The sequence below is a fragment of the Rhinolophus hipposideros genome (assembly GCF_964194185.1).
Source record: "Rhinolophus hipposideros genome assembly, chromosome: 21".
Taxonomy (NCBI): Eukaryota; Metazoa; Chordata; class Mammalia; order Chiroptera; family Rhinolophidae; genus Rhinolophus; species Rhinolophus hipposideros.
Window position 1 is genome coordinate 47091771 of NC_138067.1, and position 24289 is coordinate 47116059.

The window sequence follows — 24289 nt, forward strand, 5'->3', positions numbered from 1 at the left end:
TAACAAGTATTGTACAATAATGTGAGATGACAGCATCAGGGGAAACTGGGGGTAGGGGATGCAGGACTCTGAATTACCTCTGTAGCTTTTTTGTAAACCTGAAACAATTCTGAAACGCAAAGTTTAATTTAAAAACGCAAAAAAATAGATCAAGCATGCTAACAGTAAAAACATAATATGTAGTTATCAATAGAAAAGTCTGTAACAATGGAAAATGTAAAGGAAGCTGCCCCTTAATGTTCCGCCACCTACTGTAACTACAGTGACCTGTCCCTGAACTGGACTGGATGATTTCATCAGTCACTCATGGATGGAAACACACGGCGGACTCGAGAGGTTAGGTACAAAAAGTTTATGGAAAGGCCTGTTTACAGACATAGTCCAACTTCTTCAGCGTAACATCAGTGGCCGCGCTACTTGCCCACTGCTCCGGACCTACCTCTTTATTCCAGGACCTCACATACCTCTATTCTGCCACAGCCCCCTGCTCCTCCCACCGCTTCCCACCCCAACTCCCCGAGATGGGCTTGTTTCTCGCCTCAAAAGTCCGAACACGCTCGCTGGTCCCTCCACCAGGTGCGCCATTCCAGTTTTATTGACTGGGGAAGCGCTTCCCTTTCCGGTGGAGCCTGTTCTCAGTCTTTCTAAGAGTTCGTCATTCTCTTCCCCGGGTTTCCACATCCCTGTACGGTGAGCAGTCTGACAACTACCAACACCGTCGTTTGTATCGAGAAATAATAATAATGCCTACCACTAACCGAGCCAAAACAAAGCTGCGTGGAAGGGCGCAGAGCCCAACTCAGCGGCGCGACGCCCCTCCGGGCCACCATCCCCACCCGGTCTTCCGGCTTGCCTAAAACGCCCACTGCGTCATTGCGTGGGCGGGAGGGCGGACTCAAGTCAAGTTCGCGGCCTCCATTGGCTGTGCAGAGCCGAGGGAGGCGGAGCAAGGGCTCCGCGTGACGTCAGGACGCCGCGGTCTGGACGTCGATACCCAAAGAAGACTAGAAGCAGCGGGGTCGCGAGGATTTCCGCGGCTGTGTCGCTATCGTCTTGGGCCGCTGCTGCTGAGTCCCGGGGGTGGACGGCGGAGGTGAGTGTCGGGAGCGGCGGGCGGGGGAACGAGCACGGCAGCTCCTTTCAGTCTTACGCCCTGCGGACCTCGAGGCCTTGGTGGCCGTCACCCCAACGGACACCGCGCGCGAGCGTCTACTGGGTGTGGCGGGCACGGGCGGCACTGCGCCTGCGCACGCGGCGCGGGGCGCGCGGCCGCTCACCCTCGTTCCTGTGCGGTCGGTCTCTGCTCTCCCGCCCCTCCCTTGGAATTTTTGAGCCCCCGGCGCCCCTTTCTTCAACTCCCTATGAGCAGGCGGTTCCAAGCGGAGGACGGCGTTGCCCCGAGCGACGGGTGGGCCTGGCGCCGTCCGCTTCCCGGGAACGTAGTGCGCATGCGTGGCGCGGCCGGGGCGGTGGCTCCTGGCCTGTCGCGGGGATCCGGGCGGGCTCTTCCTCCACGTAGCGCCCTTCGTCGCCTTCCCCGCGCTCGGTTCGCGGCCAGGTGCCCCTCGCCTCCCGCGCGTCCCTGCCCCCTCCCTTTAGGCTTGGCCAGGACCCTCAGTCCGGCCCCGACTTTCCCCCAGTGCCCTTCCGGTCCTGCCGCCCTCCCAGTACCCTGCTCGTGACCCTCTGCGTCACCCTGGGCTGGTTCTTTTCAGACCTTTTTTCCGTAGGGCGTTTCCCAGCGCCAGACTCCTTTTCCTGTCACCTCACTTGTTCGGGTTCTCAAGCGGGACTCGCCCCTGAGCCCATCCGTGCTTGTCAGTTATCCCCTCAAGTTTAGGCCCCCAGTTGTTGCCCCCAAGACACCCGTTCACTCTCTCGCGCTCCTGTCCACCCCACTGTCACCTTCCAAAAGCCCTCTTTAGGCGTCCCCAAGCCTTGTGTCCAGAGCCCCAGCCGAAGCCACTGCCTCTTGTCTTTCCCAGGACCTTCCCGCACGGGGCTCTGTGCCCTTAGAGAACCCCTCTGAAATCCTTCTTGTCAGAGCGTCCCGGGAACCCATTTCTTCACTTTGGCGGTCACCCTGGGTGCACCCCACTTCCCCCTGCTTCTAGGAGTGACTTGCAGAAGTCCCCCTTCCCCTCAGGTGTGTTGTCTCCATTCTGCAGTGTTTTCAGAGCTCCCTGAAGTGCTTCCCTCTTTACAGCACTCAGAAGTGTTTCCGAGTCTCCCAGCGTTAAGGGTCCGTTCAGACGTTGCTCATTAGGGTGTCTTCTCTCCCCTGTTTCCTTTCAGGCGTTCTCAGACGTTCTCTTGACCGAGGTCCCCCATCCCCCTCGCTGACCTTTCCGTGTGTGCCTCGGGGTTCCCTCGAATCCTCCCCTTTTCTCCTGGGTTTCAGATCCTTCCTTCTCCACCCACAGCACTAGCGGGAGGCCCAGGTCTCCTCCTCCCCTTTTCTCCCACACCCAGAATTCTCTCCAGATTCTTTACCCAGGGGCTCCTTCCTGAACCATCTCTTTTCTGCCTGGCTTCTCGCGAGTCCATCTGCTTCTTTCCTCACATCGTGGCGTGTTTCTTGCTCCCTTCTGAGTCTCCCTAATTCATTCTTTTTCTCACAGACAGTGAAAAAGCAGTCTGGCTCCCGAGGTCCACCTCTTACACCCCAAGGTCCAGATGGCGGCCAACGTGGGTGACCAACGTAGCACAGACTGGTTAGTGGGTTAGAGGGACAGGAGCCCGAGGGGAGGGCCAGAGGAAGCAAGCCCCAGCGTTGTCGTCTGGGACGGGACCCCACACAGAATGGGGGGCGTGATGCCGTTGTCCCTGGGGGTGGGGATAGGCCTTCTGGCCACAGGATACAGGAAGCGTTTGGGTGTCGTGTGGGGAGGGTCAAGCCTTCTGAGCTTTCGTTTTTCACAGTATAGTTCTTGTTTCACAAAACTGTGGTGATTCGTTCAGTGAGCTACGATTGGGAGGCAGCCTCCAACACTTAATAGTCATTTACTTTTTTGTTAATTCCTTATTTTTTTCTAAAACATTGTAATTATAACCTGCTGAGTTGGGTGGTGTCAGACAATTTATTGACTCACAATATTTAGACTTACTAGGCACCAGGTCGTATGTTAAGTTTTCTGGATGCTGTTAATCATATTCTTTGATTTTTAACAATTGCTGTGTACCAGTCACCTGGAAAAGTACCTTTAGTAGGAAATCTCATTTATTCCTTACAGAAAACTATGAAACAGAAACTGTTTGTTAGCATATCATACATTAGAAAAGTTAGGCTCCAATAAATAGAAGGAGATCTGGGATCCCAGCCCTGGTGTTTGCCTCGACCCCACCCCACACTTTCTGCAGTGAGGAGAGCAGGCTGACTCGGTCCACTCTGCAGGTCCTCTCAGTACAGCATGGTGGCTGGGACAGGCAGAGAGAACGGCATGGAGACGCCCATGCACGAGAACCCGGAGTGGGAGAAGGCCCGCCAGGCCCTGGCCAGCATCAGTAAGGCTGGTGCCGCTGGCAGCTCCGCCAAGGCCAGCAGCAATGGGCCTGTGGCCAGCGCACAGGTGAGAAGGCCACATGGGCCTGAGCACCCTGATGGGGGATTGCTGGGGGAGACACGCGCATTGTGTCCCCATGTATCACCAGGACAGAGGGCTCTGAAGGCACCCTAGGAGCTCTAGAGTGGGGGAAGCAAGGACTGTTCCTTTGAAGCATCAGGGCATCATGTGTCCTTATCCCTGGGAGTCCAACCTGAAGAGGGAGACATGCCCTTGGTCCCTAAGGTGTCTGAGTCTGGAGGTAGAGGTGGTGGCTCTCCATGGGGAGATGTGGGCCCAGTTCTGTTCCATGGCAGGTAACCAGTAAATAGGTTTGCCCTTTGGGGACCATGGGGCCCGTGGGCTCCTGCACCCGGGCTTACGTCAAGTGGGCTCTCTCCACAGTATGTGTCCCAGGCGGAAGCCTCGGTGCTACAGCAGCAGCAGTACTACCAGTGGTACCAGCAGTACAGCTACGCCTATCCCTACAGCTACTATTATCCCGTGGTGAGTGCTTAGCTGTGGGGCGCAGGCAGGCTCAGTGGGGCACCGCCCGGGTGGCTGATGGATTGAAGACGGCATGACAATTGCTGAACACACCCCACTAACTCATCGCCCATGAGATCAGTTCCCAAGCCTGCCCCTGGTCCACCAGGTCCTGTGCTATCTGCTGGTTCCAGTTACCTCTCCTCCCCACGGTCACTCCAGTTGCCACACACTCGATGTTACCACACCAGGTCCATTCCATACTCTGCTGCCGTTCTCCATCCCTTGTGCCCATACCTCACTGTGTCCTCACCTTCCAGAGAGCTGCACAGATGGCGCCTAAAAAGAGCGCTTTTCTCTGACCAACTTTATGTGTAAAGGAGCATCCCCTCACCCTGCATTCTATGGCTTTGCTTGGCCTTTCCCAGCTCTTAACTGCTGGTTGTGTTATATGTTTGTCTGCAACTGTGCTGCTTTGAGTACCAGCTTCATTCGAGCATGGGTTTTTGTCTTTTGTAGTGCTTAGAAGAGTTGGCACTCAGTAAATACTTGTGGAATAGAGAAATAACTTCTGAGGACTAGTGGAAGTGGGATATAGAATTAATAGTTTTTATCTTATAATTCTTAATGTAAGAGAATTAGGTCATTACGCGGTAGAGAGAAAGGGGTGAGGGATGAGGGAGGGAGAGCCACAGGCTGCATACAGCGTCTGAGCAACAGGGATGGGGGCGGCCTGCCACTAATCCTCCTTCCTGCCTTTGGCAGAGCATGTACCAGAGCTATGGCTCCCCCTCCCAGTACGGGATGGCCGGCTCCTATGGCTCAGCCACACCCCAGCAGCCATCAGCCCCCCAGCACCAAGGGACTCTGAACCAGGTAACGCCCCAGCCCAGCTCCATGTCATGTTCCAGCTGGGGTTGTAGTTTTTTGAGTGGGCTAGCAATGGGGATACCTGTGTTATTTAAGTTGACCCCCGCCCCTTTTTTTTCCCTCCTGCCAAGCAAGTCCTGCTCTGAGGCTGGGCAGAGCAGAGGTTTTGAAACCAGGATGGGTTTAGGGCTTGGCCAACGCCCGGGCCTGGGCTGTTGGGGTGATGGTGGTAGCAGCCTGTCTTCTGTATCTCCCCACACGTGCAGTCACACACATTCTGGCCTTGCACTTAATGTGCAGCTTGGAGCAGTGCAGGGAGGTGGGTGGACCTCGTGGTGTGGTCACATGACCTCCACAGCTCAGCCAGCTCTTAGAGTGGGAAAGATGATCGTGTTACAGGGCTCTTGCGAGTGTGTGCTGTCATATACGTATCTTGATTGGCACGGGACACGTGCTCGGACCATAACCACTGGAGGGGGGAGGATGCCACTTAACAGCTGAGGCCATGGGAGTAGCTCTGTGTCTGAGCCCGAATTCTCCCAGCTGTGGAAAAGGGTGGTTAATAAAAGGCCGTACCTCAGAAGAAGGACATGGCAGAGTTGAGAGCTGAGTACTGTCATGATTGCGGACAGACTGAGAGCAGCTCGAGACTCTGCTCCCGTCTTCAGCACCACTTCTTCTAACAGCCCCCGGTCCCCAGCATGGATGACAGCATGTCCTACCAGGCGCCCCCCCAGCAGCTGCCCGTGGCCCAGCCCCCTCAGCCCTCCAACCCCCCCCACGGGCCTCATGCTCTGAACAGCGGCCCCCAGTCCGGCACGGCTCCAGCGTCACAGCACAGCCAGGCTGGGCCTGCCTCGGGCCAGGCCTACGGGCCGCACGCCTACACAGAGCCCACCAAGCCCAAGAAGGGCCAGCAGCTATGGAACCGCATGAAGCGTAAGTGAGCAGTGCAGAGAAACTGGGACGCGGGGCCTTACTTCTGGGTGCTGGCATCGTTAGGTCCTTGGGGCAGCCGCCAGGCACTGTACCTCTCCATTCCCGGTGTAGGCCTAACCCTGGCTTTCACTGCCCTCACAGCGGCCCCCGGGACTGGTGGTCTCAAGTTCAATATTCAGAAACGGCCTTTCGCTGTCACCAGCCAGAGTTTCAGCTCCTCCGAGGGCCAGCACAGCGGCTTCGGCCCCCAGCCCAACCCCGAGAAGGCCCAGAACCACAGGTGACCACTCCCTTGCCCCCATGCTCAGCATTTGTGTTCAACCCCCTGCGGTCCTCAGAGGGGAGCGGGCCTCCCGCGGGGTTGGGAGCACAGACTGGGATGGAGAAGGAAACGCCACGTTAGGTCTGGGACACAAATCGGCTCAGTGAGTGGTGGTGACAATGGGCTCTGCAGATCGGTGAGCCCTAGCTGAGTCCCTGCAATGCGCTTGCCCAGGGGGAGCCTCTCTGGGAAGCCAGACGATTGGCCACAGGACATGAAAGAGTACGTGGAGCGCTGCTTCACGGCCTGTGAATCGGAGGAGGACAAGGACAGGACAGAGAAGCTGCTGAAGGAGGTGCTGCAGGCCCGCCTCCAGGACGGCTCAGCCTACACCATCGACTGGAGCCGGGAGCCCCTGCCCGGGTGAGAGCTGCCTGGAGCCGGGTGGGGAGGGGCGAAAGGCCGGGCCGAGGGTTCTGCAGTCTGAAGGCACCTGCTACACACAGCCAGCCGGGTTTGCCTCCATTTCTGCTCAGCATGTCAGCCCAGTCGTTTACATGCGTGCCCTTCCTGCCTGGCGCACTGTGTCCTGGGGTGGGTGGCTGGTGGGCGGTGGGAGCACAGGGTGGTGATGCCCTGCCCTGCTTTGTCCTCAGCCTGACTCGAGATCCTGTGGCAGAGAGCCCCAAGAAGAAGCGATGGGAGGCCCCCAGCAGCCTTCATCCCCCTAGGGGGGCGGGAGCCACCACCAGGGGCGGGGCCGCCCAGTCCCAGCGAGGGACACCAGGGGCAGGGGGGGCCAGCCGAGCGAGGGGCAGCAGCTTTGCCAAGTTTGGCAACCGCAACGTCTTCATGAAGGACCACAGCTCCTCCTCCAGCACTGACTCGCGCTCCCGTTCCTCCTCCCGGTCCCCCAGCCGCCACTTCCGCCGCAGGTGCGTGCTTGGCTGCAGGTGGAGGTGGGCCTGTGGGGAGCCAGGTGGGGCCTCACCTTCCTGCTTCTTCCGCAGTGACTCCCACTCGGACTCCGACAGTTCCTACTCAGGGAATGAGTGTCAGCCTGTGGGCCGCAGGAACCCACCCCCCAAGGGCCGCGGGGGTAGGGGCGCCCACATGGATCGCGGCCGAGGCAGGGCACAGCGTGGGAAGAGGTGAGTCTCAGTGGGTGACCAGGGAGGAGGGGCCGTGCCCTTGGGGAGTGTCAGGGAGGCCCGGGGCTGCTGTGGCTGAGGATGGCGTCGATGCCTCCACTGGCCGCCTCCCTCCCCAGGCACGACCTGGCTCCCAAGCGCAGCCGCAAGAGGATGGTGGCCCTGGAGTGTGAGGACCCTGAGCGCGAGCTGAAGAAGCAGAAGCGGGCGGCCCGCTTCCAGCACGGACATTCCCGCCGCCTGCGCCTCGAGCCCCTGGTGCTGCAGGTGGGCAGCCTGGAGAGCAGCGGGGCTGACCCTGACTGGCAGGAGCTGCAGATCGTGGGCACCTGCCCTGACGTCACCAAGCACTACCTGCGTCTCACCTGCGCCCCTGACCCGTCTACTGTGCGCCCTGTGCCGGTAAGTGCAGGTGGGAAAGGTGGGTCATCCGTGTGAGCCCAGCTAGCCAGGTGGGCACTGAGGTGACCTGAAGACCCGAGTCCCAGGTGTGTGGCTTCGTCAGGAGCCTCACTCAGCCTCTGGGCTTTCATTGCTTTGAGAAGGAGAAGGACCCCAGCATCCTCCGCTGAGGCCCTTGGGACGATCCCGTGAACACTGTCCCAGGTGCATGCTTGCTGGGTGCTGGAGTGGGGACCGGGCCCGGGCACACTTACCTGTGCTGTGCTGTGAGTTCTTCCCCATGACAGTAGCGCGTCACTGAGTGGTTCTGGTGTCAAGCCCTCATCTGAAACACTGAGGGAATAGAACTGTAACGGGGTATGGTACGTCCCTGCTCTGCCTGCCTAGCACACCGAGCCTCCGTCTCATTCCCTCCCCAGGTTTTGAAGAAATCACTGTGCATGGTCAAGTCCCACTGGAAAGAGAAGCAGGATTACGCCTTCGCCTGCGAACAGATGAAGTCCATCCGGCAGGACCTGACGGTGAGGTGGGGCTGAGATGGCTCGGTGGGGGCACGTGCTGCCCTTCTGTGGCCTGACCTCTGTCCCCACTGCCCAGGTGCAAGGTGTGCGCACGGAGTTTACCGTGGAGGTGTACGAGACGCATGCCCGTATCGCCCTGGAGAAGGTGAGTGGTGACATGCCCGGGCTGCTCTGGGGACCCACGGCCCCTCCCCGGGCCTCACCGTGCTCCTCCCCCGCCCCCACTGCCAGGGTGACCACGAGGAGTTCAACCAGTGCCAGACGCAGCTCAAGTCGCTATATGCAGAGAACCTGCCTGGCAACGTGGGCGAGTTCACTGCCTACCGGATCCTGTATTATATCTTCACCAAGAACTCAGGAGGTGAGGCCCTGGCCGCGGGACTGGGCGGCATGGCCCGGCTTGGGCCCTTCTTGACTCCCCTTTGTCTGGGGCCACAGACATCACCACGGAGCTGGCGTACCTGACACGGGAGCTGAAGACAGACCCCTGCGTGGCCCATGCCTTGGCGCTAAGGGCAGCCTGGGCTCTGGGCAACTACCACCGCTTCTTCCGGCTCTACTGCCATGCGCCCTGTATGTCTGGCTACCTCGTAGACAAGTTCGCAGATCGGGAGCGCAAGGCTGCCCTCAAGGCGATGATCAAAACGTATGTGCTGCTGAGCTCTCCCCCGGCCCTCTTTCCTTATCTGCACATTCCCGGATGCCGGGCCTCCAGCTGCATCCCCTGTCGTCTCTGGTCTCCCTCCTGGTCCCCTCTCCCCTTCTCTTTCTACACACAGCACCCTCCAGTGCCTCCTGCTTCCCTTCGCACAGCCCACCCTCTGTTCTGGCCCTCCTGTTTCTCCCTTCCTCCACCATCTCTGTCTTAGTGCTCTGGGGGTCCTTCTTTACTTCCTGCTGCTGTCTTCCTCTTGCTCACGTCACCTGGGACCCTGGCTTGTCTGCTCCTTGCTATGGGCCCCAGCCTCCCTCCCTGCAAGGTGTCTGTCTGTCTTTCTCGGCTCTCTTGTCACTGAGCTCCTGCTCTAGAGACAGTAGAAAAGATGGTCCTACTTTTGACAGCTTCTGCTCTGATGGGACAGGGCCACGTTCCCACTTGAGTCCTTCGAGGGTACAAAAAGGGTTAGGAAAAGAGGCATGATGTGGGGCGAACTGGACGCGGGCAGTGCTGACCCAGTCTGTGTCCTGCCACCAGATATTGAGGAGGACCTGTGCTTCTTATGGCAGTGAGACTCCCCCTGGGGATATAGGGCAATGTGAGGAGACATCTTTTGTTGTCACGAGTTGGGGGTGCTGCTGGTCTGTAGTGGGTAGAGACCAGGGGTGCTGCTGTCCAGCTTGCAGTGCACACGGCGTCCCACAGCCGATCATCTCGCCCTCGTGTTGGTGTTGCCGAGGTTGAGAACCCCTGGTCAGGGGTCGATCGGTCCCAGGGGCCTTGATTGCCATGTCTGCTAGCTTGGGCGTCATGGGGAAGGATGGTCAACCTGAAGGTTAAGGACACAGTCTAGGATCTAGTTTGGGTCAAAAAGATTGAAGGGAAAGGCCAAGCCAGGGCAGGGGCCATGGAAATAGAGGACTTGGGGCAGAAACGTGGAGGGTGAGGGTGCACAGAACCTGGTTACTGACTGGGAGTGAGGCGGTGGCGGCGTGCCTGAAGGACCCAGCAGCCCCTCCGAGTGAGTCCGCCCTGTGTGGCTGTTCAGGTTCTTGCAGGGCAGCTTCCGAGCTTCTGTGTGCTTGCCTTGTGGGAACACAGACAGCAGGGCACCTATAGAAGGGGCCCTGGCCTGTCACTCGCCTGAGGCTCTCATGCCTTCCCACTTTTTAAGTTGGTACTGCCTTTCCTGGGCAGGCACGTCCCTCCATCCCAGAGTCAGGTCCCTGCACAGCAGCCAGAAGGCCAGCTCAGATGTGGGGAACAGTAGGCTCTCCCATGTCCCCCCACCCCATGTGGGCATCAGTTTGGGGCAGGACTGTTCATGTGTTTTTTACTACTTGCTTCCTAGGTGACACTGGTCAAGTGGCTCTGTCTTTGGATCTACAGTTTTCTGTGTTTATTTATAAAGCGTAGGGTGACATAGCTTACAGGCGAGAATTCAGTGAGTCAGTGTGACAGTACTTAGAACAGCTGTATCCTGTCACATGCCAAGTGCTCCATAAATAGTGTCTCTTCTGGACAATCAAAAATCCTGATTTGAGCATGTAGTAAGTGCTGGCCGACACCTGTCTGGGCATTTCCAAGGCACTAACCCAGGGCTGGGGACTCATGAAGGCTGGGCCCCCAGAGTAGCAGTCAGCCCTGCCATCCCATGCGGTTCCGAGGTCACTACCTCTGCCTGGCCTCTGCCCCTCGGTCACAGCAGCCCTGTTCTGAGGGACTGCTCAGGCCCTTGTGCCATGGAGGAGCCAGCTGGGCCCTTCACTCCTGTCCCCTCTCGTTCCCTGCCCCCCGCACAGGTAAGTGAGGGTGAGGGGGGGCACAACTGGGGTTGGGGCTATCAGCCCCATCCCGGGCCTCCCCAAGCCCCAGAGGTGGGGAGGTTAGGGGAGTTAGAGGTCAGCAGGTAACGTGCTGAGGAAACCCTTTGGGTGTCCGAAGGGGGGGGGGGCACCCACTCTGGGCTCGTGGGGCCCCCCCTGCCCACCGCCCGCTTCATCACATTCTCCTCTTGTCTCCGTAGCTTCCGCCCTGCGCTGCCCGTCTCCTACCTGCAGGCCGAGCTGGCCTTCGAGGGCGAGGCTGCCTGCCGGGCCTTCCTAGAGCCCCTGGGCCTGGCCTACTCGGGCCCGGACAACACCAGCATCGACTGCCGCCTCAGCCTGGCGCAGCTGTCCGCCTTCTGAGCACCAGCACGACGGGGCGGGGTGGGGCTGCAGTCCCCAGTGCTGCCTCTGCAGATCTTGTTTTTGAGCCATGGACTTGGGTTGTAAATTAATTGTGGGGAGCGGGCTCCAGGAAGAGCCACCATCCCTGCCCCCGTTTTCCGACTGGGGAGTCTGTACAGAGATTTTTTTCTACATTTTTATTTTTTGCCTCAGAGGGACGGGATGGGGAGGTGGGGTGGGGCACGGAGGGGTGGGGGCATGGTCTGTGTCCACTCTGTACCTCCACTAATGCTGTCTCAGTGTTTTTTCTCTCTCTCTCTCGAGCTTGTACTCCGGCACCAACCCGACACCCTGGCTGGCCATCCCACGCCGGGAGCCAGCGGGAGAAGACAGGCCGCTCCGCCCATGCCCACCATGGCGGGGGCACCAGCATGCTGCCCGCTGCCCGCCTCACCACAGACTCTTGTTGCCCAGCCCTCTGGGGCCTCAGTGTTTGGAGCAAGGGGAGCCCGTAGAGACTGTGCCCTGCCCTCGGCCCCCACCCAGAAACGCCATCGCCACACCACCAGCACGCCGCCACCTCGCACTGAGGACTCCGGAGGCCATCGCGGGACCTCACCGGCCGAGCCGCCTCGTCTGCAGTTGTATTAAGTTGTCTCGTGTCCCCTCCCTCCACCCCAGTGTTTCTTCTGGTTTTTTTCCCCCTTCCCTCCCTGCTCTTCCTCCTGCTCCCCCCCTTGGTTCAGCACAGGTAAACGGTTCCCCCTCCCTGCCTTCATGGATCACCAGCTCACGTCATGTTTCCTTCTCTTTTCTTTTTGTGTGTGTTTAAGTTATTTTTTTTCTTCCTCCCCTTTTCTTTTCGGCCCTCCCTCCCTCTTCTGCCATGTAACTGGAGGATGTGCAATGAGTTCGCAAACAGCTGGACTGTCAGGCTGCTTTTTTTCCAGATGTTCCTCCTCTGCCTCCCCTCCCTTTTCCTCTCCCCTCCCCTTTCTTTCCTTCATTCTTTTCCTTGGAGCACTGAGCACAGTTTGGAAGCTTGAGAGAAACCAAAATTAAAGAGAGAGAGAGAGAGAGAGAGCTTTGTGCCTCCTGCTGGACTGGATCTTGGTGGTTTGGGGTTGAAATCCTATTTGTCCCAGAGGTCTGGGGCTGTTACCCCAGAGGGATCTCAGCCAGGGGCTGGTAGGCGTCCCCTGCCCTCCCCATGACACACAGCCAGAGTTGCTTCAGGGGCTGGCTCCCTAGCTCCTGCTCTGGGCTGAACCCAGTGGCAGGGAGGCGGCCTTGGGAGCCGCGGGGCACCTTGGCCAGCGTGAGGTGGGGGTGCAGTCCCCCAGAGGGCTGTAGCACTCTGAGCCCCTCAGCCTCCAGCCTCTGGCTCAGCACTTGGGCCACGGTTTCCAGGGAGGGGGAAGGTGGTGCATAGAGCACTTGGGAACCCCGGAGCACCAGCCGCCTAAACGTCAGCTGCGGAGGTGCGTCTATTCCGGGGGCTGAAAGCACGCGTCTCAGCGCTCCAACGGCGGCTGCTGCTGCTCCGGGTCCAGCCAGCCGCAGCAGGGCCAGCGTTAGGTGCAGGGCTTTTGTGGGCACTGTGAATGCAGCGCACGAAGGCGCGGTTCGGACCAGCTCTTCCTGGGCCTTGGCCACCCCCACCTGCAGCCTGGGCTCTGTCACCATGATGGCTACAAAATGTGTGGGGCGGGGCTGGCGAGGGGCTGCGCCGCCGCCGCCTTCGGGCCAGGCTCCGGGACCCCACAACACTTTAGTCTCAGGGAAGCTTTCTCCCGGGTGCCGCCCTGAGGCTGCCATGGCATGTACCTCCTCAGTCCTGGCTTCGACGGCCGTCTTCAGCACCCTTTTGGGCTCTGTCCACGGGGAAGCCAAGCTTCTGGTGCCGTCCTCTTCCTGGGTGTTGGCAGACGCCAGTGTCAGGTGCCCGGCTTTAGAACCTGTCCCGCCCGGCTGCTCTCGGGCGCCAGCAGGGGCAGCAGCTACGAAGTCCTGTGCTCCCCAGGCCCCTTGCGCGTCGTCATCGTGCACATCTCCGGACACTTGAGTGGTCCCGCCGTCCAGTGCGTCCAGGATGGTGGGTCCGCGGCCCTCCGCGGAGCCCGAGCCAAAGACTTGGTCCAAGCGCAAGGCGCGGTCCCACACGACTCGGTCGCGGAAGCGGAAGTACAGCACGCGGTGCTGCGGGACGGCCAGCACACCGGGCCCCAGCGCCGCCAGCGGCTCGTCCCAGCAGAAGGCGCTGAAGGGCTCCTCACACACACCCAAGAAGCGGTCGGCGTAGCCCACCGAGAAGTCGGCAGGGTCCAGGCGCGGGTCCCAGCGGATGCGTTGGATGACCGCCGCGGCAGTGCGCAGCGGGGGCTTCTTGGTCCCGGCCTCGGCCCGGGCCCCGCCACTAGGCCGCGCGGGCTCCGGGGCCCCGGGGTGGGGCTGGCGGCAGCGGGCTCCGAAGTGGCAGCGGCCTTCCAGGAAGAAGCGGCAGGCCGCAGGCGGCGTGGGCTCCGCGGCGGGGGCCTCCGGGGACTCTCCAGCCGCCGCCATGGGAACCGGGAAACGGCTGACGACCCGCGCGGTGGTCAGCCCCGCCTCAACCCAGGCGATTGCTGTGACGTCGCGGGCAGGCACTCCGGCCACTCCTACGCCCCCGGGTCTCTTGACTCTGGCCCAAGTGGACCGCCCTCCAAAGTCCTCTGGAAGCCTGAGCCCAACGCCTCGGCGGTTATGCGGCTGACATGTGTGGCCCCACCCCCAGTCCAAAAGATTTACCCCTGCGGCACCGCCTTCCCCGGTCCTTAGCGAGCCTGGCTCCGCACGCTACTCTAGTGATTTTCCTGTGCCGCACCGCGCTTCCTGGGTCCTTGGCGAGCCTTGTCCACCCCCGTTTAACGATTTGCGTGTGAAGCCCCGCCCCTGGACCCCTAGTGAGCCTGTCTCTACTCCCCACCTTATGATTTGCATGTGCTGCCACGCCCCCTGGGTCCCCGGGGTAGTTACCCTTGGATAACAAGACAAACTGCAGGCTCAAGACCGAACTTCCTCGCCCAGACTTGACGCTGCTGCCGCCCTCGTCCTCCGGCCGACACACTTTCGGGGGGAACAAAGGGCCCTCCACAAGGGGATCACGCCTTTTCCCGGCCACTTTCCTGTGATGCCGCTCCCTGGGTAAAGGGCAGGGTCCACTGCACTTGGCCCCGCCGCTGGAGAGAGGCCGCGCAACCGCGTCCGACCCGTAGCGGCACAGTCAACAGGATGAAAGAATGAGGAGGCTGTGGGAACGGTCCGTCGGGATCCGGTCCCTAGGAGGGGTCCTCCTATACACGTCCCCGAGCTCTCTTAAAGGGGCTGCAACCCATGACTTCAGGCCTATCATCCGACCTCGTCCTGGCGGGTCTGGTTTCTGCGGGGACCAGAACTCCAGATGACACGCCAGACTCTTAATGGCGCCGGGACCCCATCACCCCCCTTTTCACACGTGCAAAGTGAACAGACAGAACCGGGGCACAGAAGTTGGCCGTTTATGTATAAAGAAGTGGGGTGCCGCACGGCAAGGGCGCGAGGAACTGGGAGCCTACAGGCCGATGACGTCGTCCAGCTCGAGGTCCGCGTTGGTGCGGCAGCGGGCCCTGGGGTGCTGCTTCCCGGAGCCGGGGTCCGCATCGGGCTTGGCGGCAGCAGCCCCTGGGCGCTCCGCGTCCATGACGCCCAGCACGGCGTCCAGCATGGAGGGGCCCAGATCCAGGTGGAAGGACAGCAACGGGTCAGTGGGTGCGGGCGCGCGGAGGGCGGATGGCGGGGGCTGCGGCACGGCAGGCGGTGGTGCGAAGCGCGGGGCCCCTGCGGGGGACGCCCGGGGCTCAGGGGGCGGCCCCCCGCCGTGGCGGCTCAGGAACGACGTGTCCCCGAAGGCGTCGCCACCTCGCCCCACGTGCAGCGTGTGCCGGAAGTCGCCGAGTGGCGCGGAGATGGAGAGGGCGCCGCGCTCCGGCCGCTTCTTGGGCTGCGCGGGGCCCAGCTGCTTCAGCACAGGCATCTGCAGGGCAGGGGCGGGTCAGCGCGGCCTCCGTCCGGAGGGAGCGCCCTAGCCCGAGGCCTGCCGTTCTCCCAGCGAGGGGTCTAGGCAGCCATTCCCAGGACGCCCTCCACAGGGACAGGATGACGGTGGGGGGATTCTTACTATTTTATAGGTGGGAAAACAAGCTCCCAGAGGCCCCGAGGTCACATCTGCTTGATTCACATCTCAGACTCAAGTTTAAGTCTGCCCATCACCATCATACTACGCTGATTCCACTAAGAACTAACATTTGAGCTTCTTAGAGGCCAGGCAATGAGCAACCTTCAAGAGTGCTTCCCAAACTTGACAGAAACTCCAGCTCCTCACACATGGAGATTCCTGAAGACAGGGCTGGCTGCATCCAGTGGGTGCAAAGGGCACCATGGGTAGGGCCCACACACTTTGAGGCCAGCGAAAACGTGGAAATGTTTGAATTTATTTTAAAATTTGTCCATTATTTTTATTTTATTAAATGTGTGCATATATGTGTGTGTGTGTGTGTGTGTGTGTGTGTGTGTATATATATATATAAAATGTTTTTATAACAGTGCAGTTTTAAAATACAATTTAATGTATACAAAGGGGCCCATAAAGGCTTTGGCTGAAGCACACAAAAATCATGACTGTAGGCGCCTGCCTGAAGATTCTAAGTCGGGAGTTTTAGGATGAGCTTGGGAATCTGTATACAGGCACAGCATGTCTTAATTTGAATTATTTGATTTCGAAAGAAACAAAGTCTCACTTTTTGTAAGATAATGCAAATTTCTCTATGTTAAAAAAATGGCAAAACGGCATAAATTTGAATCTGGCAGTTTGTGAACTGTAAACTAACTAGATGCCCTCTTGCCATGTGGCTGCAGCAATTCATGATAAATAGAAATGCCTGCCAACCTCTGTCCACATCCTGAAACTTGCCTGTTTTTATGGAATTCTGGGAGGGACTCTGATGACCTTGTGCCTTTGTAATAACAGTCACTGTTATTATAATGAACGATGTTCTTTCTATTTGAATTGAGGCCCCACCCTTTGCCAGCTGTATGAATTACGTCATCTCTCTCTGTTTCCTATCTGTAAAATGATTAAAATAGCACTAGCTTCCTTGCAGGGCACACAGAAAGGCTCAATCAAAGAAAACTATATTGAAAATGATATTCGTAACAGTGTCAGCCAATTGTGAGTGCTAGTGTTGGATGGCAGGATATGTGTTCCCAAAAAACCACAGTGGAACAAAATTTAGATTTAATAAAATCCTACAAGGGAGACTAAACAGCCATTGTTCTTTTAGTAACAAGCACCCTGGGCACTATCAGTGATAATGTGGACAAAAAGTAAAGCCAAAAGGATTCAAAATAATTGAAGACGGAAGAGTTGTGAGAACTGCCCTCTACCCTACCCAAACACCACACACACACACTTTATTTTTCTGGGAAAACCAGTTTTGTTTCACCACCTGTGCAGTGTTTCTCAAATTTCTCTGACCTCCTCCTAGATGAACAAATATATTTTTATTGCAACCTGGCACACAAATCACCCCCTGCCCTCCACATAAGGGAAACAAAAATTGTACAAAACAAGACTTACTCTTATAACATGCTAGGCACTGGGATATTTTCAATTCTAATCTATTTTATATATTTTTTAAATGCTGACCTGTGACATTCATTAATGAATATCAATTCACAGTTTAAAGTAAAAAGTGCTCTCTCAGTGCCCATTATTACACTGCAGTGAGTTAGAGGTGAAAAGAGCAATACTCAGAAAGCCAGCTGCCCAGGTTTGGATCTGCCTTTCCCCATTGCTGTGTAGCTTTGGACAAGTTACTTAACCTTTCTGACCTCATCTCGAAAATGGAATGATACCTGTATGATACTTCAGAACCTCTTTGAAAGAATAGGTGAAATGTTGCCAATGAAAGTCTTAGCATAGTACCCTGCACACAGAAAATACTCAATAAATGTTCAGTGGAGTCCCACCTTAGGTCATTCTTTCATGTTCCAGATAAGGAAACACACTCATAGTATGTGACTTGCTGGAGGTCACAAAGCCAGCTCTGTGGGTCTTCAGAGCCCAGAGTAACTGCTTCCACTGCTTGCTGCCCCTTAAAGGGATGTTTCTCTGGGAAGCTCTGAGGCACTGCTTCTCCCGACAAAGCCCTAGTTTGCCCCTTGTCCCATCCTTCTATTTCCCTAACAGGTGATGTCACCTTCATTTTCCAGCACCTGGCAGCACATTAAGATCTTGGTTTCTGACGCACACCTGGGCTGCCATTTCCTTTCTGTAGCACCCTGAACTTCCTCAACCTTAAACCTCAGTTTGCTCGGCTGAAACGGGAATCAGAATGCGTGTGTGCTAGGGGTGGTCACAAAGTACACTCAGGATGTTCACATTTTACTTCCCAAGCACTTATTCTGGGCCAGGTGGGGGCCTACGTGCTTTACACAGATGAACAAATTCAAGTAATCCTCAGAACGACCCAAAGAGGAGACCAGTGTTATAATGTCTGATTTACAGATGTGGTGGCTGGGGCACAGAGAGGTGAAGTAACACCCTGGGTCACACAGTAGCAAATGGGGGACGGATTTGGATGCCAGCACTTGAATTCGAGAGTCTAAGGATGACATTTGGTCGCTCATAGACCCCAAAGGATAGGGCAGGCTCTGTGCACCCCATGGAAAGAATGTTTTGATTTGCTATAAAGGCCAGGGATTCCTACACCCATGACCGTGTTTGGTTCTCTTTTCTTTTTATTTATTCCAGATGAGAACAATGAAGTAAATGTTTTTTTTTGTTTGTTTGTTGTTTTGAATGCCACCTCTTCTGCCAGCTCTGAGACCTTGGGGCAAGTCGCTCCACTTCTCCTAGCCTTGAGCCTCGGGTATTTTTAAAGAGAGGCTCTAATCTCCCTCAAGCAGAGTTCTGTGCTCGATGCAATGAGATCATACTCAGAAAAAGTCCGTCACTCGGCCAAAGCTCCTACAGAAGGACCGTTGTTTGTGACAACCGTGAAGCAGGCAAAGAGGCAATAGCGAAAATGGGACACCGGCCGCCTGCGTTCGCGCCCGCCCGGGGCTGAGGCCCTCCTCCCGCCCCCATCCGCCTCTTCCCCTTCCAGCGCGCTCCAGCTGTAGGGGCGGGGGTGGGGGGCACAGCTGGTTCTCTTCTGTCCTCTCCCGGCCCCAGCCCAGCCAGGACAGAGATAACAACCCGCTCCAGATCCGGCCGGACTGGTTCTCAGCCGGGTGGGAGACGCGGCGAAGTGGGGTGGGGCACCCTAAAGGGGGAGACCCCGGTCCCTGGGGGCTGCAGTACGCGCTTCCTGAGGCCACGTGGCTGCGGCCCAGACTTCAGCGGCCGCCGTCTCCACGGCCCTAGGTCCCCTTCCCTCTGGACCTGACTGGGGACTCCGGCCCACTACTGCCCTCACTTACCTCGTGATCCTCGCTGAGGGGGGCCCGCGCGCTCAGGCTCAGCTCAAGCTGGGACCCGGTGTCCAGGGTTCGGAGCCCGCCTCGGCCTCCTGGTCCCAGGCCCGCGCTTTCTTCCTCCTGCCTCCCGGCCGGATCTCACCTGGCAAAGGAAGTGTCACGCGGAACCTGGAAGGGGATCAGAACCCAGGCGTCCCGGCCCATGGTGCCACCTCCTCAGGTCCCCTCCTGTCTCAGGTCCCAGGAGTCCTGGCTGCCAGCTCTTACTCTTCAGCCTAGGAGTCAGGCGTCCCAGTGTCTCCCCCATTCAGACCCAGGAATCCGGGCCCCACCCCTGGCATCGGTCCCTTTCTTACCTGCACGGGGACTGAAATGTCAGCCCCTTTCGGGGGCCATGGTAGCAGCCCAGTCCAGCTCAGTCCGTCTGGGGCAGACAGGGTTAAGGCGGAGGCCCCGCCCAGCTTTCCTTATCCCCCAAAAGTTTGCTTCTAGGATTTAAAGGACTAGAAAGCAGCGGTGGAAAACCTGAGGCCCCTCGGGGCTGAGTGTGGGGGCGGGTGGAGGCTGTGACTGGATGTGCGCGGAGGACACGCACGGGGGGGGGGGGATGCACAGGGCGCGCCCCCCGCCCCGCCCCGCCCCGTTCCCAGCTTGGAATTTCCTGAAACTGGGGAAGTCTGGCTGTTTGGAACAGTAATTTCTTCCAGATTGCAGCTGTTGTGGGAGTGTATGGAGGGGGGGGGGAGGGAGGGAGGGAGAGAGAGAGAGAGGGAGAGAGTCAATACATCACTGAGCGCCTGTGCCTACGGGTGACAGGAAGAGGGTCAGTTGTGAGCTGGGGCTGGGGTTGTGGGGCTGGAGAGGAGAGAGGCACTTTAACAGATAACAAGGAAGTGTGGCTTGAACAAACTTTTGAAGGAGGAGTGGTGGTGGTGGGGGGGGAGGGGTTATAAATCCTGGAGAGGAGGAAGAAAATTCAGAGCAGGCTGGAAGGCCAGGTGGAGCAGAGGGCACTGAGGCACGGGGTGATGTGTTGTTTGCCTAGAGAGATCAACTCCAAAGCCATCAGGAGCTTAGGCTTTGTCCTGGACGCTGCAGGGACCAAAGCTGCAGGGTATGTAGGGGACAGAAATAATGCAGTCAGATCCAGGTGGTGGAAAGTGTCCCCCCTTCCTGGCTTCCATGTTGAGGCGGGGTGGGCAGGAGCAAGGTTAGGACTTGATTCCAGAGCAAAATTTAAGGTTGGGTTGGGGTGGTCACCCAAAACTCAGTAACCAAGATAAATAATATATTTAAGACACAGATTTTTATTAACTATGTTTACTGATGTAGAATTCACATAACATAAAGTTAACCATTTTAAAGTGGCATTTGACACATTCACAATGCTGTGCAGTTCAGGAACATGTCCACGTCCCCAAAGGAAACCCCATCCCCATTAGCAGTCACTCCCCATTCTCCCTGCTCCCCCAGCCCCTGGTAACTGTGAATCTGCTTCCTGTCTCTGAATTTGCCTGTTCTGGAGAGTTCTTAGGCACACACTCCTCTGATATGTGGTCTTTTGTGTCTGGCTTCTTTCAAGTAGCCTCATGTTTTCAAGGTTCATCCACGTTGTAGCATGTGTCAGTGCTTCATTCTTTTTATATCTGAATCATATTCCGTTGTATGGATAGACCACATTTTGTTTAAGATAAATAATATCTTAATGCAATATTTTAAAAAAGAATGCAAAAAAAGGTCCATAGTGAACAAAATATTAAAACTTCAAATGAAGACACGATCAGGGTTGCGATGAACTGTGTTGGAGCCTGAGGCTAAAGGAAAAATCAGTCACACAGATCATGTCTCCATTTAAAATTTTGATACTTTGCTCCTCTTAGATGTGTCACTTATTCTTTTTGTTCCATTTATTCATTTGCTGCATTACAATGTTGTGGATTGTGGTGACTGAATCTTTGGTTCCCCCTGAATTTTATTTATTTATTTATTTTGTTTCATATTAGAACCCTGGGAGGGGTCTGAGTTGGGGTGGGGGCCCAAGGATGGAGAGGAAGGTGTGGACCAGAAGGGGTTCAGGAGGCAGGCTCACTCGGACTTGGGGATGGAAAGGGATGGGGTTGCAGGAGAGAGAGGAACCAAGGACAATGCTACTAGTTTTCCATTGCTGCCATCACAGACCACAAGTCACATGGTTTACAATCACTGACATTAATTATCTCACAGTTTCTATTGGGCAGAGTCCGAATGGGTCCCGTGGGTCTCAGGAGGCCAAAATCAAGGTGTCAGCAGAGCTGTGCCCTTGCTTGGACCGGTCCTCTTCCCAACTCAATTCAGTTCCTGGTGGCTATGGGACTGAAATCCTTGGCTCTTGCTGGCTGTTAGCTGGGGCTGGTCTGCTCCAGAAGCTGCCTGCATCCTTCTTGTTCTTTACATGTGGCCCTCCACCAGCAACATTGGGTTGAGTCCCTCTTCTCTTATGTTTGAAATCTCCCTTATTTGCGGGTCTGCTCCTTCTCTCCTGCCTCCAGCCAGGGGAGGATCTCTGCTTTTAGGATTTATGTGATTGATTACATTGGGCGCACCTGAATAACAGGTGTATCATGATTCCCCAGAAAATAGAACCAGTGGGAGTCATATACATACAGACAGACACATATATCTCCATATATATTATTGAGTATAGAATGAGGCTATCTCTCTAGTTAAGATATATATCTTTTTGTATAATGTGTATATACACTACACACACACACACACACACACACACACAAGGTCGGAAATTAAGTTAGTGAAATTTTTGCAACGATGTTGGTAACTTTTTTTGATATCAGAGGGATTATTCATTATGAATTTGTACCAACTGGGCAAACTATTAGCCAAGTTTACTATTTGGAAGTGCTGAAAAGGCTGCGTGAAAAGGTTAATGACCTGAAATTTTCGCCAACAGTTCATGGCGAAAATTGCATCATAACAATGCACCAGCTCACACGGCACTGTCTGTGAGGGAGTTTTTAGCCAGTAAACAAATCACTGTACTGGAACACCCTCCCTACTCACCTGATCTGGCCCCAATGATTTCTTTCTTTAGCCAAAGATAAAGGAAATATTGAAAGGAAGACATATGATGACATTCTGGACATCAAGGGTAATACGACGACAGCTCTGATGGCCATTCCAGGAAAAGAGTTCCAAAATTGTTTTGAAGGGTGGACTAGGCGCTGGCATCTGTGCACAGCTTCCCAAGGGGAGTCCTTCGAAGGTGCCTGTAGTGATATTCAGCAATGAGGTATGCAGCACTTTTTCTAGGATGAGTTCGCAAACTTAATTGTCTGACTGTGTGTGTGTGTGTGTGTGTGTGTGTGTGTGTGTGTGTATGTATAGTATATATGTACAGAGGGTGCCCCAAGAAATGTATACATATTTTAGGAAAGGAAAAAACTATTAAAATTGTAATACTCAATATATACAGATAACAAAAGATAAATACAAGGAGGGCCGGCCCCATGGCTCAGGAGGTTGGAGTTCCATGCTCCTAACTCCAAAGGCTGCCGGTTCGATTCCCACATGGGCCAGTGGGCTCTCAACCACAAGGTTGCCGGTTCAACTCCTCAAGTCCCGCAAGGGATAGTGGGCTCTGCCCCCTGCAACTAAGATTGAACACGGCACCTTGAGCTGAGCTGCCTCCCGGATGGCTCGGTTGGTTGGAGCACATCCTCTCAACCACAAGGTTGCCAGTTCGACTCCCACAAGGGATGGTGGGCTGCGCCCCCTGCAACTAGCAACGGCAACTGGACCTGGAGCTGAGCTGCGCCCTCCACAACTAAGATTGGAAGGACAACAATTTGACTTGGAAAAAGTCCTGGAAGTACACACTGTTCCCCAATACAGTCCTGTTCCTCTTTCCCAATAAAATCTTAAAAAAAAAAAAAGATGAATACAAGACACGTTTGACTTCGCAATTACAAGAGCTGCTCAAAGTGGTTACCATCAGTGTCCAGACACTTCTGACTATGGCGAACTACTGCTTGAGCAATGTTTACCAAATGTTTACCAAAGTATACACTGTATACATGTTTTTGGCACCCCCGGTGTATATACTGCTTTTCCCTGAAAATAAGACCCAGCCAGGCAATCAGCTCTTATGCGTCTTTTGGAGCAAAAATTAATATAAGACCGGTCTTACAATATAAAATATAATATAATACCCGATCTTATATTAATTTTTGCTCCAAAAAATTGTCCGGCTAGGTCTTATTTTCGGGGAAACACGGTATATATATACTTTTACTGATTACCAAGTAGTACATATCCATATATATATTTGGTAATGAATATGTATTTATGTATTACTTGGTAATCAGTAAGTTACCTATATCTATGTAATATATACACACACATATGTATATGATTTACTACAAGGAATTAGATTTTGCATTGCTAGGTGCGAGCAAGCCCCAAATCTGTAGGGCAGACTGGAAACTCAGGCAGGAAAGGATGCTGCAGTCTTGAGGCAAAATTTCTTCATCTTCAGGCCTTTCAACTAATTGGCAGAGGCCTGCCCACATCCTCAAGGGTAATCGCCTTTCCTTAGAGTCAACTGATTGTAGGTGTTAACCACAGCAATACCTGGGTTTGTGTTTGGTTCAATGACCGGAAACTGCATAACCTGGCCAAGAGGAGACATAAAAGGGAACCATCACACCAGGACGATCTCCCCATTTTGAGGTCTGTCACTTTAATCACACCTGCAAAGTCCCTTTACCAGGTGATGCAATGTATTTATAGGTTTCAGGGATTCGTGCCTAGACATCCTTAGAGGTGCATTCTGTCTACCCTATGATCCTAAGAGGGCAAGTCCTGGGGGATGTGAGGCCACCACAAAGGTGGAGAACTGGGAGGAGGAGCAGCTGTTTGAAAGGTGCTGGAGACCACGCCCAGGAGAGACTGAAGTAGGACCAGCTTTGTGGGTGAGTGACCTGTGCAGCCAGGTGGGGCCTCACCTTCCTGCTTCCTCCGCAGTGACTCCCACTCGGACTCCGACAGTTCCTACTCAGGGAGTGAGTGTCAGCCTGTGGGCCGCAGGAACCCACCCCCCAAGGGCCGCGGGGGTAGGGGCGCCCACATGGATCGCGGCCGAGGCAGGGCACAGCGTGGGAAGAGGTGAGTCTCAGTGGGTGACCAGGGAGGAGGGGCCGTGCCCTTGGGGAGTGTCAGGGAGGCCCGTGGCTGCTGTGGCTGAGGATGGCGTCGATGCCTCCACTGGCCGCCTCCCTCCCCAGGCACGACCTGGCTCCCAAGCGCAGCCGCAAGAGGATGGTGGCCCTGGAGTGTGAGGACCCTGAGCGCGAGCTGAAGAAGCAGAAGCGGGCGGCCCGCTTCCAGCACGGACATTCCCGCCGCCTGCGCCTCGAGCCCCTGGTGCTGCAGGTGGGCAGCCTGGAGAGCAGCGGGGCTGACCCTGACTGGCAGGAGCTGCAGATCGTGGGCACCTGCCCTGACGTCACCAAGCACTACCTGCGTCTCACCTGCGCCCCTGACCCGTCTACTGTGCGCCCTGTGCCGGTAAGTGCAGGTGGGAAAGGTGGGTCATCCGTGTGAGCCCAGCTAGCCAGGTAGGTGGGCACTGAGGTGACCTGAAGACCCGAGTCCCGGGTGTGTGGCTTCGTCAGGAGCCTCACTCAGCCTCTGGGCTTTCATTGCTTTGAGAAGGAGAAGGACCCCAGCATCCTCCGCTGAGGCCCTTGGGACAATCTGGTGAACACTGTCCCAGGTGCGTGCTTGCTGGGTGCT

The 24289-nt window shown here is 56.1% G+C and overlaps 4 protein-coding genes across 5 annotated transcripts in view; 2 read left to right on the top strand and 2 right to left on the bottom strand.

The window, feature by feature from the left end:
* Window positions 1–964: 964 nt before the first annotated feature.
* LOC308490485 (leukocyte receptor cluster member 8) lies at window positions 965–12079 on the top strand. 2 transcript variants are annotated; one of them, XM_081032831.1, is made up of 16 exons: window positions 965–1093; window positions 2622–2714; window positions 3395–3569; window positions 3948–4049; window positions 4794–4904; window positions 5585–5837; window positions 5979–6117; window positions 6334–6522; window positions 6756–7034; window positions 7110–7250; window positions 7370–7652; window positions 8072–8173; window positions 8250–8318; window positions 8405–8534; window positions 8612–8819; window positions 10858–12079. In XM_081032831.1, the coding sequence occupies exons 2-16, from the start codon at window positions 2677–2679 to the stop codon at window positions 11018–11020; spliced, it is 2382 nt and encodes a 793-aa protein (XP_080888957.1). In that variant the 5' UTR covers window positions 965–1093; window positions 2622–2676; the 3' UTR covers window positions 11021–12079. The 2 variants fall into 2 exon arrangements, with proteins under 2 accessions (XP_080888957.1, XP_080888956.1); XM_081032830.1 differs by lacking the exon at window positions 10858–12079 and having other exon boundaries at window positions 8612–9177.
* Window positions 12079–13868, bottom strand: LENG9 (leukocyte receptor cluster member 9). Its single transcript, XM_081032833.1, has one exon. The coding sequence runs from the start codon at window positions 13562–13564 to the stop codon at window positions 12161–12163; it is 1404 nt and encodes a 467-aa protein (XP_080888959.1). The 5' UTR covers window positions 13565–13868; the 3' UTR covers window positions 12079–12160.
* A 649-nt stretch (window positions 13869–14517) lies between these two features.
* Window positions 14518–19081, bottom strand: CDC42EP5 (CDC42 effector protein 5). The gene is made up of 3 exons (XM_081032842.1): window positions 18856–19081; window positions 18503–18641; window positions 14518–15053 (listed from the first exon to the last, which is right to left on the bottom strand). Exon 3 carries the CDS (start codon window positions 15051–15053, stop codon window positions 14592–14594), a length of 462 nt encoding a protein of 153 aa, XP_080888968.1. The 5' UTR covers window positions 18503–18641; window positions 18856–19081; the 3' UTR covers window positions 14518–14591.
* A 4431-nt stretch (window positions 19082–23512) lies between these two features.
* LOC308489936 (leukocyte receptor cluster member 8-like) overlaps window positions 23513–24289 on the top strand; it is a gene marked incomplete at its 3' end in the record, with an annotated part of 2481 nt that continues 1704 nt past the window's right edge. The window contains exons 1-2 of the mRNA XM_081031551.1: window positions 23513–23659; window positions 23779–24061. Coding sequence (XP_080887677.1) covers window positions 23622–23659; window positions 23779–24061 — 321 coding nt within the window. The 5' untranslated portion in view covers window positions 23513–23621. The remainder of the gene's footprint in view (window positions 23660–23778; window positions 24062–24289) is intronic.

What these genes read in the sequence shown, in the direction of transcription:
- LENG9 (XM_081032833.1), bottom strand. Translation starts at nt 13,564, where the DNA reads ATGGCGGCGGCTGGAGAGTCCCCGGAGGCCCCCGCCGCGGAGCCCACG.
- LOC308490485 (XM_081032830.1), top strand. Translation starts at nt 2,677, where the DNA reads ATGGCGGCCAACGTGGGTGACCAACGTAGCACAGACTG. An exon ending in GAGAAGGCCCAGAACCACAG is followed by an intron (nt 6,118 to 6,333) that starts GTGACCACTCCC and finishes GCGCTTGCCCAG; the next exon opens with GGGGAGCCTCTCTGGGAAGC. An exon ending in AGGGCACAGCGTGGGAAGAG is followed by an intron (nt 7,251 to 7,369) that starts GTGAGTCTCAGT and finishes CTCCCTCCCCAG; the next exon opens with GCACGACCTGGCTCCCAAGC.
- CDC42EP5 (XM_081032842.1), bottom strand. Translation starts at nt 15,053, where the DNA reads ATGCCTGTGCTGAAGCAGCTGGGCCCCGCGCAGCCCAAGAAGCGGCCG.